The sequence below is a fragment of the Trachypithecus francoisi genome, unplaced genomic scaffold (assembly GCF_009764315.1).
Source record: "Trachypithecus francoisi isolate TF-2019V2 unplaced genomic scaffold, Tfra_2.0 Lachesis_group3, whole genome shotgun sequence".
Taxonomy (NCBI): Eukaryota; Metazoa; Chordata; class Mammalia; order Primates; family Cercopithecidae; genus Trachypithecus; species Trachypithecus francoisi.
Window position 1 is genome coordinate 3,125,518 of NW_022681468.1, and position 20,217 is coordinate 3,145,734.

Genomic DNA, 20,217 nt, shown 5'->3' on the forward strand with positions numbered 1-20,217 from the left:
GGGCTGAGCAACACCTCCCAGGGTTAAGCTGCAGCTGCTCTGGATTCCCTTCCTTCTTGGGTCACCATGAGGGCCGTCTTCTCCCTTTATTGCCTTGGGAGAAAAAATATGCTGGTAATCACAAAACATTGGGATCCCTGCTAAGGTCCATGTGACCCCAAGCCTTCATACACATTCCTTTTGCTCAACTTGAGGGTGTGTTAAATACAGTATTAGGAGACAATGCAAGATTTTACTGAGAAAAAGTGAATTTTTAATTATCTTGTGAATCTACTTAGAAAAACACACACAAGCAATGTTCACAACTATAAATTTAAACCTTTTGCACTAAAAAAACACAAAACAACAAACACAAAACCACAGGCATGAACTGTAAACCTGTATTAACTATGAACTAGTCTTACGGTTAATTCTTGGCAGTAACTCAGTATTCTCCTCCCTGGCAAGTGTAATGTTTTAGCACCACATGATCTCCCGCAGAGGCACCAGTAATGACTGGCTGCGGTGCAGGGAGATGCTTCCATACACACCACTTCACACACATACTGTCCACTCTCACACCCACCCAGGCGGGAGGCACATGGAGATGGGGCCACACGCTGACTCTCAGGGCAATGGAAGTAGGGCAGGGGGCGCACAGGTTGCACATCTTTAATGTAGTGCATTCGTAGAAAAAAGGCCAGCTTTCGCTCCCAGGCGTGCTCTCGTCCTCAGACTTTAATATCATGATTTAGAAGATGCAGACGTTATTGCCTAAATATTATTCTATACATTTCCATCAGTGTTCAGGAAAACACTTTAATTGCTACTTAATTTACATCATAATTACTGGGTTACAGCTTTAGCTCATTGGCAATTTTGGAAGCAATATTTTTGAAGGCTATGGATGTCCCCGATATCCGCTTAAACCGGACCCCATTCAGAGACAGTCTTGGCAGCTTGCATACTTCCATTTCCCACTGCACGAGGTTCTCTGCGTGCCCATCACCGTGGACACAGAAGAGCAAGAAGCGCTCCCTCTGCTCATAGTCGCAGTTATTGGCATCCAACACTTTGCGGATTTCCCGCATCATGTCCCCGGGATCCATTGAACTAGTGGTTTTCATGCTCCAGGTGAAGCGTAGGGATCGAGGCTTTGCTTCTTTGTTTTCATCCTTTTGCTCAGCAGATACATTGCGACTGAAATGCACAGAGGCAGGTTTATTTTTAATCATACAGGAAAATCAACCTCTTACACTTCAGCTAGTTCCTCATTCACATCTTCGATACAACACAACTAACGACTGACCTCCACATTTTCCTGCACAGACTCACATTTGTAACTAAGTCTATTTTCGTCTATTTTCTTCCCCCACCCTCTAAAAGTCGTAAGTCACACACAAAAAGATCTACCTGGCTGTAAAATCTTCACCAGCCACCTGTGCTTACTAAAATGAAGAAAGTAATTGGTTGAACAGAATCCTTGGAAATCAGGCAAAGGGGACAGCGTGCCCCACTCCTCCACTCAGGGTTCTGCAGGCCCAGCTCAGGGAGGGAGTTGGCAGCCAGTTCCTGCCCACCTCACCCATCCACCCTGGGCTATCCCTCTCCTGCGACAGTTCTTTCAGATGTGAATCACTGTAACTGGCACTCAGGGTAACTGGAGACTCAACACCTGCAGTCTAAAATCGCTTTCTCTGTGAATGGCCCTGAGGCTGAACATGATGCTCTACCCACCTCATTGTCTTTCCTCTTCTCTGGTTTGTTAATTAAATGTCCAGTTATACAGTTAAAGCAAAAATCTGAGATGACACAATCTTACTACTGGAATAGATGGAAAAATGCAATGGGACACTTCTCTGTCTGTGGAGGACTGACACCACCCATGTGGATACCCTGTGGATTCAGAATGTAAGCCTTGGTCTGGATGCCCAAGACGCAGCATGAGTAGGGCCCAGGCCTGGGTCTCTAGGGAACACCACGGTTTACCAGCCATTCTTTGGCATTTAGTCATTATTGCCACAAGCCATTATTTACATTCTCATGTGTGTATCTGGTGGCCTCAGTTAAGACAGTGACTGACTAGCATTCTTGGGAGTAAAACAGACTATGTACCTCAAGTATACTCCATCCTATGGCCAACTAATCAGAGGTGAGGGGCTACAGTTTTTACATATGCACATAGCTCTCCGTGTCACCAACCTGCTAGTGTTCAATTTGGTTCACATCTACCAATACTGATGAGAAGCTTCCTATGTATAAAATGCCACATTAGATACTAAATGGGTTATAAAGATAAGCAAAAGCTCTCAAACTAATCTGGAGCCAGGAAGACTGTAAGGTGAGGCAACAGTGGCAGCACAGGAAAGGTTGGCCATCCCCTAGAAGGCCGCAGAAGAGGTGGAGCCCACCTAGCAGGAGAGTGTGACAGGCAGGATGAGACAAGGAGGAAATGGCACGGGTGGGAGTGGGCCTGCATCTGAGGAGAGCTATGAAGAGCCATGGGATTTCAACAAAATGCAATGAAGACAGGAAAAAGAGTTTTTGTTTTGAGTACAAGGGATCACAGCCAAAGGGGAGGTAGGAAAGTATAGGATGTGTCTGTGGCATAATAAAGTACACAGACTGAGTGGAACTGGAGGCACAGTGTCATCACCCCCACAACAGCTGGTGGCACTTAATGAGTACTTGCGGTGGTCAGGCCCCGACTTACTTGATGTCCATGTAGGCCCTATTATCTCACCTTCCTATTATGGGTGGGGAAACAAACCAGGATCTAGAGCCTGCTCCTGGCTGGGATGGGCAGGCCTGGAGGGGGAATGCCACCTGGCACTCACCCCAATGCTCCGCCTTGATGGGGCAGCGGAGCTGGGCTGCTGGGGCAGCCTGGACCACGCCACTCAGGGCTTCGCAGGGACGTGGCCGGGTGAAATAGTGGAGGTCACTGAAAGTTTTAATTCAGAAAGGTCATATGACCAGAAGTGGGCTTTTAAAAAGACCTAAAGGACAAATGGTGAATGAGGACCTGAAATAGCCTGCTGGTGACTGGCATAAAAAAGGGCACAAGTGGAAGAGATCTAGAACTAGGGACACAGAATCCTAAGATTACCTGGTGACTGCCCCCCCACAAATCCATGCAATGATAACTACACAAAATGGAAAAGCAAGGCCAGGCGCAGCAGCTCATGTCTGTCATCCCAGCACTTTGGAAGGTCAAGGTGGGAGGTTCACCTGAGCCTAGGAGTTTGAGATCAGCCTGGCCAACATGGTGAGACCCCCTCTCTACAAAAAAACACAAAAATTAGCCAGCATGGTGGCAGTGCCTGTGGTTCCAGATACTCAGGAGGCTGAGGTGGGAGGACTGCATAAGCCCGGGAGCCCAAGCTGTGATTGTGCCACTACACTCCAGCCTGGGTGACAAAACGAGACCCTGTTTTAGAAAAAAAAAAAAAAAAAGGCCGGGCGCGGTGGCTCAAGCCTGTAATCCCAGCACTTTGGGAGGCCGAGACGGGCGGATCACGAGGTCAGGAGATCGAGACCATCCTGGCGAACACTGTGAAACCCCGTCTCTACTAAAAAAATACAAAAAAAAAAACTAGCCGGGCGAGGTGGCGGGCGTCTGTAGTCCCAGCTACTCGGGAGGCTGAGGTAGGAGAATGGCGTAAACCCGGGAGGCGGAGCTTGCAGTGAGCTGAGATCCGGCCACTGCACTCCAGCCCCGGCGACAGAGCAAGACTCCGTCTCAAAAAAAAAGAAAAAAAAAAAAAAAAGCAAAGCAAAACACTCAATTATATAATCACCATTCTTAGAAGAAAACATAACTAGCTTGAAATACGGACATTCTATTAAGTACTTTGCTTTTATTCCTTGTGAAGAGAACTATGTGAGGAGTCAGTGATGAACTGAGGGCTTATTTCTCTGAGCACTGCTACCCAACCCAGACCTCCAAAGGCTGTTAACGCCCAGGCAGGAAGGCTGAAGGCATTGCCATGCTTTTAACACAAACACAAATATAGAGCAGAGGCCAAGCTGGATCTGGACGGTGCTCATGGCAGGCTGGCGCCCCCCTGTGGCCACCCTCTCTACCTGATGCGAACCTCTAACTCCTACGGAGACAGACAGCAGGAATACAGTAGGGAACATTCAGAAGATAGTGTTGCCTCTGCCACAGAAATGAAGTAAATATCTGGAAAAAAATTGTAAGTAAAAATCATTTCCCTCACCTTGAGCCCTCATATCTCCCGTTCCTCTCATATTCAGTTGGAAGTCTCAATGAACAGAATGTAGAAGCAGAGAGAAGAGGGAAAGAGAAAAGAAATCTTACATGCCAGTACATGACCACCCATACCAACACCATAAAATACACAAAGCCAAAACACGTTTTAGTCACCAGCAGGGCTTATGAAAACTCTTCCTCTCATTTGACTGAGCCAGCACTACCTTCTTCCACAAGGCTGCAGGGGTGTGCACAGGGGCCAGTTCCAGGCTGCACACTGCATACATCACACACATCGCACGCCATACTGCTACACACAGGACACACTGCTGCACACACTGCACACCACACACGCACAGCAGGCACTCCTGCTGGCTCTTCACCCTGAGAATGCTCGGCCTCAGAATGGGGTTATTCTCACTTTCTAACTGCTCCCCATAGTATAATGGGTTTCCAATTAAAAGCCAATGAGGCCATCAGCTGGATTCTACATTCAGTGATTACCTGTTCTGTCCAAGGAAAAATCAGACAAGTGGGAAGCTCAATTAAAAAAATAATAATCGAATGGAACCACCAACAGGAAGAAAGTGCTTTTCCCACAGTTTTGACCCGCAGCTTGGCCTTCTGGTGACTTGAGAGGCACAGGTACAGCGTAGCCCTTCATGAAAGATTTCCTGCCTCATGTGTGCATTAAGAAAGCAACATTTTTGGTCTCTTGATTATTACCATCAAAAAAATTTTTTTTTTTTTTTAGGGAGGGTCTCACTCCCCTAGGCTGGAGCACAGTGGCATGATCATGGCTCACTGCAACCTTGACCTCCCAGGGCTCAGGTGATCCTCCTGCCTCAGCCTCTTGAGTAGCTGGGACCACAGATGTGTGCCACCACGCCCGGCTAATTTTTGTATTATTTGTAGAGGCGGGGTTTTGCCATATTGTCTAGGATGGCCTCGAACTCCTGGGCTCAAGTGATCTGCCTGCCTACGCCTCCCAAAGTGCTGGGAGTACAGGCATAAGCCACCACGCCTGGCAGAAAAAACATTAATAAAATCAGAACACCACTTACTGCAGTGCTTTAAGTAAAAATAATGAGATACTCTTTCGTCAGTGGTTGCTGGAAAGTGGCTTTCAACTCTGAAAAAATTAAAACATTTCTGCTACGCAGCTGTTCACATTTTAATTTCTGAAAAAGCCAAATCAAATGAGGCTGCAGATTTGAATTTTACGATTGTTTTCTGTATTAGCTAATTTTCCTGTCCCTTTAAAGCCTTTTGCTAATTCAGTCCTCAGTGAAATAAAAATAACACAATTACCACTTACCTTTTGCATGCCTGTGGATAATCATTAACTGTACATTAACATTACTGAGCATCTCATTCTTCAAACAGGAGCATGCTAAGTGTTATTAGTATGAAGACAGAATTATTTGGATGCTAAATAATTCTACCAAAGAAAGAAAATACACAGAGCATGCATCAGCCTTTTGTTGCATGGGTGCCCTTTAAAATGCCTGACAGAGTTAATCTATTTCTTTTCAGTTTCCTTTCAAGGAATTAAGTATTTAGTTCTCAGCAGAAAGTTTAGTTTATAAGGAAAAAACAGGGCCAGAAAGCCAAACCTAATGTTAATTGCAGGAGCCATTTGGGAGTGAGGATTGAAAAATAAATGTGTATATATAAATCCTACCTTTTGATAAACCTGAATGACATGTTTCTAAAAGAAATTAGGTAAAAAAAAAAAAAAATTAACAAAAATAACTCGCATAAATCAAACAGAAAATCTAATCAATTACAGAGAGAAAGAAAAAAACAAAGCAGGGTTCCTTCTCTGGCCAATCAACAAAGAAATGCTGACAATTTGTTGAAAAAGTAAAAGTATTACAAGTAATTAAATGAGTATGTGATCTTTTAATATATCAAAAAAAAGTAAGAAAAGGTTTAGCAGTAAATATTGACATTAGCTATAATTAAAAGCTCTTCAGATGGATACACTTTTTTTTTTTTTTTTTTTTTAAAGATAGAGTCTCGCTCTGTCACAGTGCAGTGGTGCAATCTCGGCTCAATGCAACCTATGCCTCCTGGGTTCAAGCAATTATTGTGCCTCAGTCTCCTGAGTAGCTGGAATCACAAGCGCATGCCAACACGCCCAGTTAATTTCTATATTTTCAGTAGAGACGGGGTTTTGCCATGTTGGTCAGTCTGGTCTCGAACTCCTGGCCTCAAGTGATCCGCCCACCTCAGCCTCCCAGAGTGCTGGGATTACAGGCGTGAGCCACTGCACTGGCCAGATACACTTTCTAAGATAAAATTTATGTCTTATGTTAAAGAAGTGACAAGTAATTTGCAATATACTAGTAATAAAACATTTTTCAATTTTCTTCAGAATACCTTATGAACAAAAATCTTGCCTTCTTATACATAAACATTAAAAACTTCATTATAAAATATTTAACCACTAAGAAAAAATCATTGCTTCTTTCAGGAAGATGAAACAAACATTAACACATTATTTGCTACAGTGATATGACATAAATCACGTTTTAAGAAAAAAATAGGTGATTGGGATTTAAACTAAAGTAGACTTTTCAGTCTTAGATCTCAAAATGAATAAAAACTAAGTGGTAAAAAACAGTATGAATTTTACTTTTATGTAATAAACAGGAAGAATTCTATTTAAAAGGGGGAGCTCTGGTCATTAAAAAAATTTAAGGAGATGTTCAGGATGTGCTGAAAATAATCTGACAAAATATTTTTCAAACTACGAATGACGTTTTTATGATCAATGCAATCAGCTTCCCTGGGCAAAAATAGGCTGAGTTTGCTAATTTCTATTTGTAAAACCCAGTTCTGTAACTGGACATAGCAGGCTCTCATCTATATCTGCTGACTGAATTAATGAAATCCTTGGTTGGGATAACTTTGGCATTGCTTCAGGTATTAATTTACCAATTAAAAAAGAAGTCTGGCCGGGCACGCTGGCTCAGGCCTGTAATCCCAGCACTTTGGGAGGCCGAGGTGGGTGGATCACGAGGTCAGGAGATTGAGACCATCCTGGCTAACAGGGTGAAACCCCATCTCTATTAAACATATAAAAAAAATTAGCTGGGCGTGGTGGTGGGCGCCTGTAGTCCTAGCTACTCGGGAGGCTGAGGCAGGAGAATGGTGTGACTCCAGGAGGCGGAGGTTGCAGTGAGCCGAGACCGTGCCACTGCACTCCAGCCTGGGCGACAAAGCGAGACTCTGTCTCAAAAAAAAAAAAAAAGTCTACCTACTATAAATAACTGCCAACCACTTCATAATCAGATCAGTGGTATACAGCAGGGTCATCAACAGTACAATCATGCATAGAAAGTGAAAATCTTTAATATATACTGCCTAAATATAAGGCAGTATTATCCAAAATATTTTAGTTGAAAACGACTAAAAGGTCTTTAAGATATATTTTTTATTTCCTAATTTTCTTTTATTTTAAAATATTTATTTATTTATTTAGAGACAAGGTCTTGCTCAATCACCCAGGCTGGAGCACAATGGTGTGATCATAGCTCACTGTAACCCAAACTCCTGGGTTCGAGCAATCCTCCTGCCTCAGCCTCTCAAGCAGGTGGGACTACAGGCATGTGCCACCACTCCTGGCTAATTAAAAAATGTTTTTGTAGAGATGGGGATCTCATTATGTTGCCCAGGTCAGTCTTGAACTCCTGGCCTCAAATGATCCTCCTGCCTCACTTTCCCCCAAAGTGCTAGCATTACAGGCATGAGCTATGCACAGTGCCTGGTCCATTTCCCAATTTTTTTTTCTTTTTATTGAAAAAATAAAAGGCCAGGTGTGGTGACTCATGCCAGTAATTCCAGCACTTTGGGAGGCCGAGGCAGGCAGATCACTCGAGGTCAGGAGTTTGTGACCAGCCTGGCCAACATGGTGAAACCCTGTCTATACTAAAAATACAGAAATTAGCTGGGCGTAGTGGCATGCACCTGTAGTCCCAGCTACTTGGGAGGCTGAGGCAGGATAATCACTTGAACCCAGGAGGCGGACACTGCAGTGAGCCGAGATCTTGCCATTGCACTCCAGCCTGGGCAACAGAGCGGGACTCCATCTCAAAAAAAAAAAAAAAAGAAAAAACAAGTAGAGATGGGGTCTCATTATGTTGCCCAGGCTGGTCTTGAACTCCTGGGCTCAAGTGATCCACCTGGCTCAGCCTCTCAAAGTGCTGGGATTATAGGCATGAGCCATGGTGCCTGGCCATTTCCTAATCTTCCACTAGGAAAAATCAGGGTTACTGATCACTTACTATATGAGCGCTTTTCTTAACCTTTCCTCCTACAATCCCCTGAGGTATAAAGAGGAAGGAGGAAGCTGCAGGAGGAGGTCTTCACACTGCCCATGGCAACATGGATCAATCTGAGGGCAGAGGCACTTGCCTCTGCCTGGCTGTTCTGCCTGCAGGGTATGGGTGACTCTGAAGTCTCTGAGCAAGGCCAAGCCTGATCCCAAGGGGAGAGAATTTTGCTCCTGACTACAAACGGCCCATAGCTCTCCAAAGCCATGTACTCTCCAAGCAGAGTGCAGGCTTCCTGACTCCAGCCCTCTCCAGACCTGCCCACACCAGGTCTCCCTTGTAGCATCTAAGTGCAAACACCTCAGGCTTTCAGGCAATGCAATTTTAATCCTAGCAATTATTGCTAAAGGAGGATAAGAACTTCCAACCACTCTAGCAAGGATTTTGATTGTTTTTAAGAACTGTCAACAGCTGATTAAGTATAGCACTAAGGGAGATAACAGACCTCAGTTAGGAAACTTTAACAAGAGAGGATAAAAGACTATCTTTCAGCAAAAATTTGGGGGCGGAAATAGCCTGGAAATTGTAAATCAGATGAACACTAGAATTTTTTTAAACAACAAGCCTGAGTCTCCAATTTTAATTCAAATATAAGAAATAAGTGTAAGGCAACTGTCACACCTGCAACTGTTTTTTCTAAGGGGAGCACAGTGCAGTGGGTAAAAGGGCAGAGTCTGGTCAGATAGACATGGCTCAGCCTGATACTTTCTTTTCTTTTTTTTTTTTTTTGAGATGGAGTGTCACTCTGTTGCCCAGGCTGGAGTGCAATGGTGTGATCTTGGCTCTCTGCAACCTATGCCTCCTGGGTTCAAGCCATCCTCTTGCCTCACCCTCCCAAATAGCTGGAATTACAAGTGTGCGCCACAACATCAGGCTAATTTTTGTATTTTTAGTAGAAAGGGGGTTTCACACCATGTTGGCCAGGCTGGTCTTGAACTCCTGACCTTGAGTGATCTACCTGCCTCGGCCTGCCAAAGTGCTGGGATTACAGGCATGAGCCACTGCACCAGGCCCTGATACTTTTAAAAATATGTGCCTTAATCTCTCTGAACTTCACCTTCAGTTTCTTTTATAAAATGGGGTGGACTATGGAGATTAAATTAAATGAGTGTGTGTGTGTTCACACTTGCACATGTGTATAATAAATATACTCATTTCACACATATAAATGTGTATATGTATATACTCATACATAAAATATGCATATATATAATGTACATACATATTATATGTATAAAATGAGTATCACTGTATCTATGTATACAGACATCTACCTTTGCATATAATAAGCATTCAAATAATGGTAGCTTTGACTGGGCACGGTGGATCACTGAGGTGAGCAGTTCAAGACCAGCCTGGCCAACATGATAAAACCGGGTCTCTAAAAATACAAAAATTAGTCGGGCGTGATGGTGGGCGCCTGTAGTCCCAGCCACTCGGCTTGGTAGGCTGAGGCACAAGAATCACTTGAACCTGGAAAGCAGAAGTTGCAGTGAGCTGAGATCACGCCACTGCACTCCAGCCTGGGCGATAAAGTGAGACTCCGTGGAAAAAAAAAAAAAAGAGGTAGCTGATATTTTTATCAATGATAATCTTGTTTCCTTTTTTCCATTATATACATGTAATAAAATCAATGCTAGTCTTCTTTTTTTTTTTTTTTTTTTTGAGACGGAGTCTTGCTCTGCCGCCCAGGCTGGAGTGCAGTGGCCGGCTCTCAGCTCACTGCAAGCTCCGCCTCCCGGGTTCAAGCCATTCTCCTGTCTCAGCCTCCCCAGTAGCTGGGACTACAGGCGCCCGCCTCGTCGCCCGGCTAGTTTTTTGTAATTTTTTTAGTAGAGACGGCGTTTCACCATATTAGCCAGGATGGTCTGGATCTCCTGACCTCGTGATCCGCCCGTCTCGGCCTCCCAAAGTGCTGGGATTACAGGCTTGAGCCACCGCGCCCGGCCTTCTTTTTTTTTTTGACACAGTTTCACTGTTGTTGCCCGGGCTGGAGTGCTATGGCGTGATCTTGGCTCACCCCAACCTCTGCCTCCCAGGTTCAAGCGATTCTCCTGCCTCAGTCTCCCTGGGATTACAGGCATGTGCCACCATGCCCATATACATACTTATTTTGTATTTTTAGTAGAGACTGGGTTTCTCCATGTTGGCTAGGATGGTCTCAAACTCCCAACCTCAGGTGATCCACCTGCCTCGGCCTCCCAAAATGCTGGGATTATGGGCATGAGCCACTGTGCCCAGCCCAGCCAATCAATGCTAGTCTTTTTTTTTTTTTTTGAGACGGAGTCTCGCTCTGTCGTCACCCAGGCTGGAGGGCAGTGGCGTGATCTTGGCTCAATGCAACCTCCACCTCCCAGGTTCAAGCGATTCTCCTGCCTCAGCCTCCAGAGTAGCTGGGACTACAGACACGCGTGCCACCACCCCTGGCTAATTTTTGTATTTTTAGTAGAGATGGGGTTTTGCCATGTTGGTCAGGCCTGTCTCAAACTCCTGACCCCAGGTGATCCGCCTGCCTTGGCCTCCCAACGTGCTGAGACTAAAGGCATGAGCTACCCGGCCTAGCCCAATACTAGTCTTCAAATGACTGAAAAAGAGTATGAAGAAGACAAATAAAGTCAATTTTTTTTTTTTTTTTTGAGACGGAGTCTCGCTCTGTGGCCCAGGCTGGAGTGCAGTGGCCGGATCTCAGCTCACTGGAAGCTCTGTCTCCCGGGTTTACGCCATTCTCCTGCCTCAGCCTCCCGAATAGCTGGGACTACAGGCGCCCGCCACCTCGCCCGGCTAGTTTTTTGTATTTTTTAGTAGAGACGGGGTTTCACCGTGTTAGCCAGGATGGTCTCGATCTCCTGACCTCGTGATCTGCCCGTCTCGGCCTCCCAAAGTGCTGGGATTACAAGTGTGAGCCACTATGGCTGACCAGGAAGGAATGATTTATTCTGGGAGTCAATAGACTCTTCTCAAAATGAACTCACCGTCTCTCTTGCTGGCTGGTCATGAATGGGTGCCCCAAACCTGGCAAAGCTCTTTGGCTCATTCTGTTTTGCCCAGTCTAAAATGAGGTGGCTTAATAAAGGGGCTAAGAAGTGAGTAAGAGGGTAAATAGAAACCTTCTGGGCTGGGTGTGGTGGCTCACGCCTGTAATCCCAGCATTTGGGAGGCCGAGGCAGGTGGATCATGAAGTCAGGAGTTCGAGACTAGCCTGACCAACACAGCGAAACCCTGTCTCTACTAAAAATACCAAAAGAAAAAAAAAAAAAAAAAAAAAAAGAAGAAAAGAAACCTTCTGACCCATCTGACTTCTAGTTAATGCTTTTGGATTCAGAAATCCTCCCTAATCTAGGAGGAGGTTGAAGTTAGCCAATATTGCACCACTGCACTCCAGCCTTGGCGACAGTGAGACTCCATCTCAAAAAAAGAAAAAAAAAAGGAATACTACCTAATCTATTCCATGTCCTAATAATAAGTAGATCAGACTTTAACGTGACTCACCGAAGTTTCAGATGATTGAATATAAAATTACATTTCGCTTAAATAATGGAGATGGAGTGAAATGAAGTAACAGGCTATACGCCATAGGGAATGCAGAAAAACAGAGGAGGGCACTGATCATTTCACACCTGGCAAGGACTCCTACTGCTGTCCTGTAAGCTACAGATGACAAACAAGAGGGTCTGTCCCAGGCAAACCTGCAGGATACCACAGACAGACTGATCCACAGCTAGACTTAATTTGAACACATTTCCCCTAGGATGTCCTGAAACTGCAGGGGCTCTTGGGTTTCCTGGATTCCTTCTTGGAAAGGTACTTTTTCACTCTTTGTTTATGGTTCAAAGTGGTGTCCTTTCTTTTTCCTCTTGAAGCAGCCAATATTTCTAGGCTTTTGTAACAGGTAACAAAGTTATGGAAATGAAGTTATCTCAAAGGACCCTCGAGAGTTTACTGAGGCCCCAAATGCTAGCCTTCTAGACACATGGAACATTGTAAAAAATTTCCAGGACCACCAGCCAAGAATCATGCAGCATTTACTACTACTACTACTACTACCACCACTACTACCACTACTACCACTACTACTACTACTACTACCACTACTACTTTTTTTTTATAATAAACCAGAGATTTTATCTCCAAAACTATACTATTTAAGGACATTACCTTACTCTCAATATAAATTACTAAGACAGAGAGAAACTTTTTTTTTTTTTTGAGACGGAGTCTCGCTCTGTCACCCAGGCTGGAGTGCAGTGGCCGGATCTCAGCTCACTGCAAGCTCCGCCTCCCGTGTTTACGCCATTCTCCTGCCTCAGCCTCCCGAGTAGCTGGGACTACAGGCGCCCGCCACCTCGCCCGGCTAGTTTTTTGTATTTTTTAGTAGAGACGGGGTTTCACCGTGTTAGCCAGGATGGTCTCGATCTCCTGACCTCGTGATCCGCCCATCTCGGCCTCCCAAAGTGCTGGGATTACAGGCTTGAGCCACCGTGCCCGGCCGAGAAACTTTCAAGATTTGGACTCTAAGAAATTTACTGCCCCTTAACAACAATTGAGAAAAGAGGAGCTGTCTCTTTCCCCCACGGCTGGAGATGATTATGAAAGACACGCATGGTCTTTCCTGCTGGTTATTACAGAGTACCAGCCCCCTACCCACACCAGAACCTGAGGTCTGCCTGCTTAACTACAACGAACATGCCATGCAGACAGACATGTGAGCAAAAGGAACAATAATTAAAGAACAGTAACAAAAACCTCCTAAATGCTAGTTAACTTTTAGTGTTATGAAGACTCTGAGCTCTACAATTCCTACTTTCAAGGTTTTAAAGTATAAAGTTAGATATATATAAAACCAGAAAACCATGAGTTGAAGGCAGACTGAAAAGCATCCAGGCAGCAGTGACTTCACACAAAAAAGACATCTTTCTTTTTGCTTGACGGGTTCACTCCAAAACAACCAGCACCTAGCACTTACCTCCTTGTGAGTTTTGAAGTTAATTTACTAAAGAGATTAGTGGAGCCTCGGCTTCGAGTCTGGGACAACGGTGTGGCTTCATGGGACAGGCTGGGAGAGGCAGGAGGGCCATTGTATGTCGCGGTTCGCCGTTCCCGGGGCTGGCCGTGGAAAGTGCTACGACTGGCAGTGCCTCTTGGGAAGCGGATTCGATCCGGGGTGGCTGCACTGCTAATACTGTGTGTTGAAGCGACTGGAGTTCTCTGATCAGGAATAGTGCTATGAGATCAGAAAGTAAGAAGCTCTCAGAACATGATATACAAAAATTTACAGTCACAATATACCTTTTATACACAGTGGAGAAAATTGGGTATAATAAATCCAGATTCAAGGGGTATTTTATAGGACTTAGGAGCAAAAGTTAAGTGGGAAAGGGTACCAAAAGAACAATACATAATGAGACAAAGCCTCATGGAGTTTAAGGGACCAGTATTATATATATTTTCAAGGACAAGATTAATGCAGGGAAATTCTAGGACAGAGAACAGCTAACTCAAACTTCTCCCCTTTGCTTCCCTCTCAAATTGCTTACATACAGAGAACTGTGCCAATACGAAAGAAAGAAAGGATATGCAGGTGTAACTGAAGAACAGGCAACTAAAAAGTTTTGGAAGTACACAAATGGTAGATGTATAAAATTCCACATGCTGAAAGCAACTTGGGAGGAGCAGGAACTTCTTATACACTTTGTAGTATGCAAAGGCACGAAGACACACACACACAACCGAGGACATCATGACACAAGATGTGCTTAACTAAAATCACATGGAGGAAGGACACCTTGTGGACAACTGTAACAAAATCTCAGACTATAAAATCCACAGCACAAAATTAAGAAGCAGTGGGTACACATTAGTTTCACAAAGAATGTGCATTTTTCTTACATAGCCTTGAAGTTATCTCCTTCACTGTCTATTGGAGGTAACATCATCTTGGGGTGCCCAGAGGCTGACATGGACATCGGCTTCTGATGTCTCAGCCGACAGGTAGATGTACAAACTGAGGCAGGGCTAGCTGCGTAAGCGAACATTTCTGTCAGGCTGGGAGGGGTTTGGGTTCAGGCAGAGGCAGAAACACAGTATGAAGGAGCAGTGACCACAGAGCAACCTGTGTGTAATGCACACACCTTCCTCCCAAGCCATCGCATTTTTGGTAAAGAATAAAAATCTCCTAAGCTTGTTTTGGAGATTCTGGAGCAACTGCTAACCTATAGTTGCTTTTTTTTTTTTTCCAAACAGTAATCATAAAAATGTATTACCTTAAAAGAAAATAGCAGATCACATGTTTGAATATCTGTTTCTCTGAGAGGGACAATGTCCTCTGACGGTATGCACAAAATAAAACCTATTCTAAGAGATGCCTCAATTCAAATCTAAGTGGTAAAATGAATATATAATATGAGCATGCTATGCTCTCAATCTGTTCCCAAAACACACATATTTTATTTTTTATTTACTTTTTTTTTTTTTTGTAGAGACAGGGTCTCGCTATATCGCCCAGGCTGGTCTTAAATTCATGGCTTCAAGCGATCCTCCTGCCTTGGCCTTCTGAAGTGTTGGGATTACAGGCATGAGCCACCAAACCCGGCCCACACTGATGTATTTTAAATGAATTAATAAGACTATAGGTATAGGAACTAGCTTTTATATAACAGAGTATCCTATGTTGTTTGGTGTTTTTTTGAGACAGGGTTTTTTTGCTGTCACCTAGCTGCAGCGCAGTGGTACGATCATGGCTCACTGCAGCCTCAACTTCCTGGGCTCAGGTGGTTCTCCCACCTCAGCCTCCTAAGTGGCTGGGAATACAGGCGCACTCCACCATGCCTGGCTAATTTTGTATTTTTAGTAGACACAGTTTTGCCATGTTGCCCAGGCTGGTCTTGAACTCCTGGGCTCAAACGATACACCTGCCTTGGCCTCCCAAAGTGGTGGGATTACAGGCATGAGCCACCACGCCCAGCCTTCCAATGTTGTTTTAACAATATAGTCTAGAACCTTCCTACTCAAAGGACATTTACTCCTAGATAAAAAACAGTCAGCAGAGGCCCCTTCTCCAAGATGGGCAAATTCATCAGAGCAAATTAACTGTTTACAGATATGGTAAGACAGAGTGGCTGGAAGTCTGCAGTTGCACCTAACACACACAGTTACCGGACAAAACCATCCACAGGAGTCTCACTGGGACACATTATTTGGAATTCCAGCTCAGTAATCATGTCCTTGGAATTCAAGGGCAGTTTCTTTCCTTTAAGGGTAAGTAGGAATACAGCTCTTCCAATGTCTTTCTGCAGAAATCCTTTGGAGGGATTGAAACCTGGAAACTGTCAAGTTCTTCCTTTCCCTCACTCCCCATACCCAGACTAACCACATCTTGTTGGTGTCAACTTCCTAGTAGCCCTTCAGGTGGCCCATCTGCTCCACATCTACCACCAAGGCCACAGTATAGAGCCTCACTCCTTGTCTTCACTGGGCCGCCTGCCTTTGCCTCAACACCTCCAATCTATTCACCTTACAGCTGAGAACTTCTTAACATATAAACCAGACCTTGTCACTCATCTGCTCATACTTCTATAGAACACCAAGTCTTTGGTATAAAGTTCAGTCTCCTCGACTCAGAATGCAAGTAAACATCCCCAGGCCCCTGAAGTCTGGCCCCTGTCATTTCTCTAGGCTTTGCCTTCTATCATTCCCTCCTGGAACTCAACTTTCTGGCCTTCCTGATGATATGTGGTCCGCTGGTCAGAAAATGTTTACAGGAGTTATTCTCTCGGTATGGAGGGTTGCGATTTTTTTATTCACTCTTCAAAAATGAACCAGAGTCATCATCTCCATGAAGTCTTATCTGATCTACTTTCCTTCTGAGAGTTAAATCACTTCTGTTTTTAGCTCATGCATGCCACATTGTATCCTAGTGACCCTTCTCTGCTGAAGTCCCTGAAAACACAGCCCGAAATCTTGTCAATGTGCCCCCTACCAGTGTAAGCAGAAAGCCTGGCAGGGCAGGTATTCAATAAACGTTCTCCTAACAGAGAAGATTAGCAATTAGCAACTGGAATTCTGATAGCCCCAACATGAGGGAGAAAGGTCTTTAAAATGAAGAAGAACTGCTTGTCCCTGAATTAAAACATTTTTATTTAAATTTTTATTTTTGGAGACAGGGTCTTGCTCTATTCACCCAGGCTAGAATGCAGTGGCACTATCACAGCTTGCTGCAGCCTCAACCTCCTGGGGTCAAGCGATCCTCCTATCTCAGCCACAGGAGTGTGCCACTATGTCTGGCTAATTTTTAAGTTTTTTGTAGAGATGGTGTCTCACTGTGATGCCTAGGCTGGTCTCGAACTCCTGGGTTCAAGTGATCCTTCTGCCTCGGCCTCCCAAAGTGCTGGGATTATAGGCCTTCTAAGCCACCGTGCCTGGTTCTGTCCCTAATTTTTGCTTGAGAATTCCGCCCTCTGACTTGGGAGAATTTATGCAATCTGAGAAGAACTGGAAACAAATGTCTTATAAAGACATTTATTCAGTTTCGTATTTATTCAGTTTCACATTTCTGCCACTCAGTATCCATTCTTTTCCTGTAGCAACAATATTCACATTTTGTTTTGGTGGAAGCAACCCTAGGTCCCACACAGATCAAGGAGACAACCTGAGGGCTTCTGCTTGAGCACAGCTGTGTGCGGGAAAAAGCTATGTCTGACGGTGCTGAGCCCAATCATGGAACTACCACCAACGAGGCAGAAGCAGATGGATCCTAACTCTAGCCCTGGACTTTTTTTAGTTATATGAACTAACAGCCCTTTTATATTTAAGTCTGTTTAGACTGGGTTTTCTGTCACCTGCAACAGAGACAGTTCTAACTGACTAAGGTTTTTAAAGAAATGCTCGGTTGTTTCTTGTACATGTGTACAGACAACGTACACATGAAAGCACACAAATGTATTTTTCTAACAAGATACAGCTAAATACAACTATCTCTTACGCCCTTACCTTTCAGGGTGAGTCTAGGGTCAATACACTCTACCTCCAGCTGTTGACTTTTTTTTTGCCCAAATTAGTAACTAGTTTCAGTAGATGCGCCAAGAAAAGCAGGGGAAGAAGAGGCAGGAGTGGTTTGACCCTTTCCCTGGTGAATACAAATGGTCCCCAAGTCTTTGGAGAAGGAAAAGGCTTTTAGTCAGCTTGCAGGCAGGAGTGTGCTGCATCGATTCCCAATGAAGCACACTGCTGACAGGCCAAGCCAGGTCTTTAAGGCACACAAGCGTGGTAAGAGGGTGTGGACAGATGCTTTGTAGCAAAAAAACGGATCCTCCAGAGACCTAAGAAGGAAATGTAAATTTATTTTCTCATTATAAATGAACAAAATGGTTTTTTCTTTTGTAGAGACGGGGTTTCGTCATGGTCCAGGCTGGTCTGGAACTCCTGAGCTTAGGCAATCTGCCTGCTTTGGCCTCCCCAAGTGCTGGGATTATAAATTATTAACTCGAGGCCAGGTGTGGTGGCCCACACCTGTAATCCCAGCATTTTGGGAGGCTGAGGCGGGTGGATTGCTTGAGGCCAGGAATTTGAGACCAGCCTGGCCAACATGGAGAAAACCCACTCTACTAAAAATACAAAAATTGGCCGGGCGTGGTGGCTTAAGCCTGTAATACCAGCACTTTGGGAGGCTGAGACGGGTGGATCACGAGGTCAGGAGATCGAGACCATCCTGGCTAACACAGTGAAATCCTGTCTCTACTAAAAAATACAAAAAACTAGCCAGGCGTGGTGACGGGCGCCTGTAGTCCCAGCTACTCGGGAGGCTGAGGCAGGAGAATGGCGTAAACCTGGGAGGTGGAGCTTGCAGTGAGCTGAGATCCTGACACTGCATACCAGCCTGGGCGACAGAGAGAGACTCCATCTCAAAAAAAAAAAAAAAAAATCAGCTGGGTGTGGTGGTGGGCCTCTGTAATCCCAGCTACTCAGGAGGCTGAGGCAGGAGAATCGTTTAAACCCCGGGCGGGGGAGTGGCTGCAGTGAGCCGAGATCATGCTACCGAACTCCAGTCTGGGCGATAGAGAGAGAGACTCTGTTTCAAATTAAAACAAATAAATAAATAAACTTTTTGACATACTAATTTTAAAGGCAATTAAACTTTTTAGAAATTGAATCCATGTCACATCATGAGTTTCACAAAGCAAGCAACAAAATAGATTTTTTCTGACTTCTACAGTAGGCCTAACACCCATAAGGAAACAGTAAACTCAGTAAGATGTTTGCAAATTTCAACTTTGTACAATCAAGTTCACAAAAATCCTATTTACAACAGGCAGCCCCAACATCACAATGGTCTACATATATATTCTAAAAGGTCATCAAGTTAATTGTTATGAAATTTGAATAATATTTCCCCCCAGGAAAGTGTTAAAAATGATAGTTTTATTTCCTAATCTAGCCCACAATTTGCATAAGCAAAACAGTAGCAGTATTACTTTTTTTATAATTAAAAATTATTTTTACAGTTTTTATGGGTTCATAGTAGCTGTATTACATTCATTTAGTTTTATTTTTTTGAGACAGGGTCTGGCTCTACTGTCCAGGCTGGAATACAAAGGTGTGATCTCAGCTCACTGCAACCTCCACCTCCCAGGCTCAAACCATCCTCCTGCCTCAGCCTCCCAAATAGCTGGGACTACAGGCGTGTAACACCACACCCGGCTAATTTTTATATTTTTAGTAGAGTTGGGGTTTTACCATGTTGGCCAGGCTGGTCTTGAACTCCCGACCCAGGTGATCTACCTGCCTCGGCCTCCCAAAGTGCTGGGATTACAGGTGTGAGCCACTGCGCCTGCCACCCAGCTAATTTGTTTGCATATTTGGCAGAGATGGGATTTCACCATATTGCCCAGGCTGGTCTTCAACTCCTGGGTTCAAACAATCCTCCTGTCATGGCCTCTCAAAGTGCTGGGATTACATGGTGGCATGAGCCACCATGCCTGGTCTACATTTAAACCTTAATTGACAGAAATAGCAATATTTTTCTTTTTTCTTTTTTTTTTGAGACGGAGTCTTTTTTTTTTTTTTTTTTTTTTTTGAGACGGAGTCTTGCTCTGTCGCCCAGGCTGGAGTGCGGTGGCCGGATCTCAGCTCACTGCAAGCTCCGCCTCCCGGGTTTACGCCATTCTCCTGCCTCAGCCTCCCGAGTAGCTGGGACTACAGGCGCCCGCCACCTCGCCCGGCTAGTTTTTTGTATTTTTTAGTAGAGACGGGGTTTCACCGTGTTAGCCAGGATGGTCTCGATCTCCTGACCTTGTGATCCGCCCGTCTCGGCCTCCCAAAGTGCTGGGATTACAGGCTTGAGCCACCGCGCCCAGCCGAGACGGAGTCTTGCTCTGTCGCCCAGGCTGGAGTGCAGTGGCCGGATCTCAGCTCACTGCAAGCTCCGCCTCCCGGGTTTACGCCATTCTCCTGCCTCAGCCTCCGGAGTAGCTGGGACTACAGGCGCCCGCCACCTCGCCCGGCTAGTTTTTTTTGTATTTTTTTTTTAGTAGAGATGGGGTTTCACCGTGTTAGCCAGGATGGTCTCGATCTCCTGACCTCGTGATCCACCCGTCTCGGCCTCCCAAAGTGCTGGGATTACAGGCTTGAGCCACCGCGCCCGGCCACAATATCTTTCTTAAAATTCAAGTTGCATGAAGTTGAGTTCCT

General features: G+C 44.8%; 1 protein-coding gene and 1 long non-coding RNA gene across 18 annotated transcripts in view; both read right to left on the minus strand.

Annotated features, from left to right (window-relative positions):
• Nucleotides 1–230: 230 nt before the first annotated feature.
• MARK3 (microtubule affinity regulating kinase 3) overlaps nucleotides 231–20,217 on the minus strand; it is a 124,617-nt gene continuing 104,630 nt past the window's right edge. For 10 of the 17 annotated variants that reach the window (XM_033191172.1, XM_033191168.1, XM_033191171.1 and 7 more), the window contains 4 exons: nucleotides 13,499–13,756; nucleotides 5,880–5,906; nucleotides 4,203–4,247; nucleotides 231–1,179 (listed from right to left, as the gene is read on the minus strand). In XM_033191172.1, the coding sequence (XP_033047063.1) occupies nucleotides 834–1,179; nucleotides 4,203–4,247; nucleotides 5,880–5,906; nucleotides 13,499–13,756 (676 nt within the window). In that variant the 3' untranslated portion in view covers nucleotides 231–833. The other 7 variants (XM_033191170.1, XM_033191169.1, XM_033191163.1 and 4 more) reach the window with 6 other exon arrangements.
• On the minus strand, nucleotides 12,388–12,785 carry LOC117071323. The gene is made up of 2 exons (XR_004432240.1): nucleotides 12,631–12,785; nucleotides 12,388–12,584 (listed from the first exon to the last, which is right to left on the minus strand). It is a non-coding gene; the product is annotated as an uncharacterized LOC117071323 (long non-coding RNA).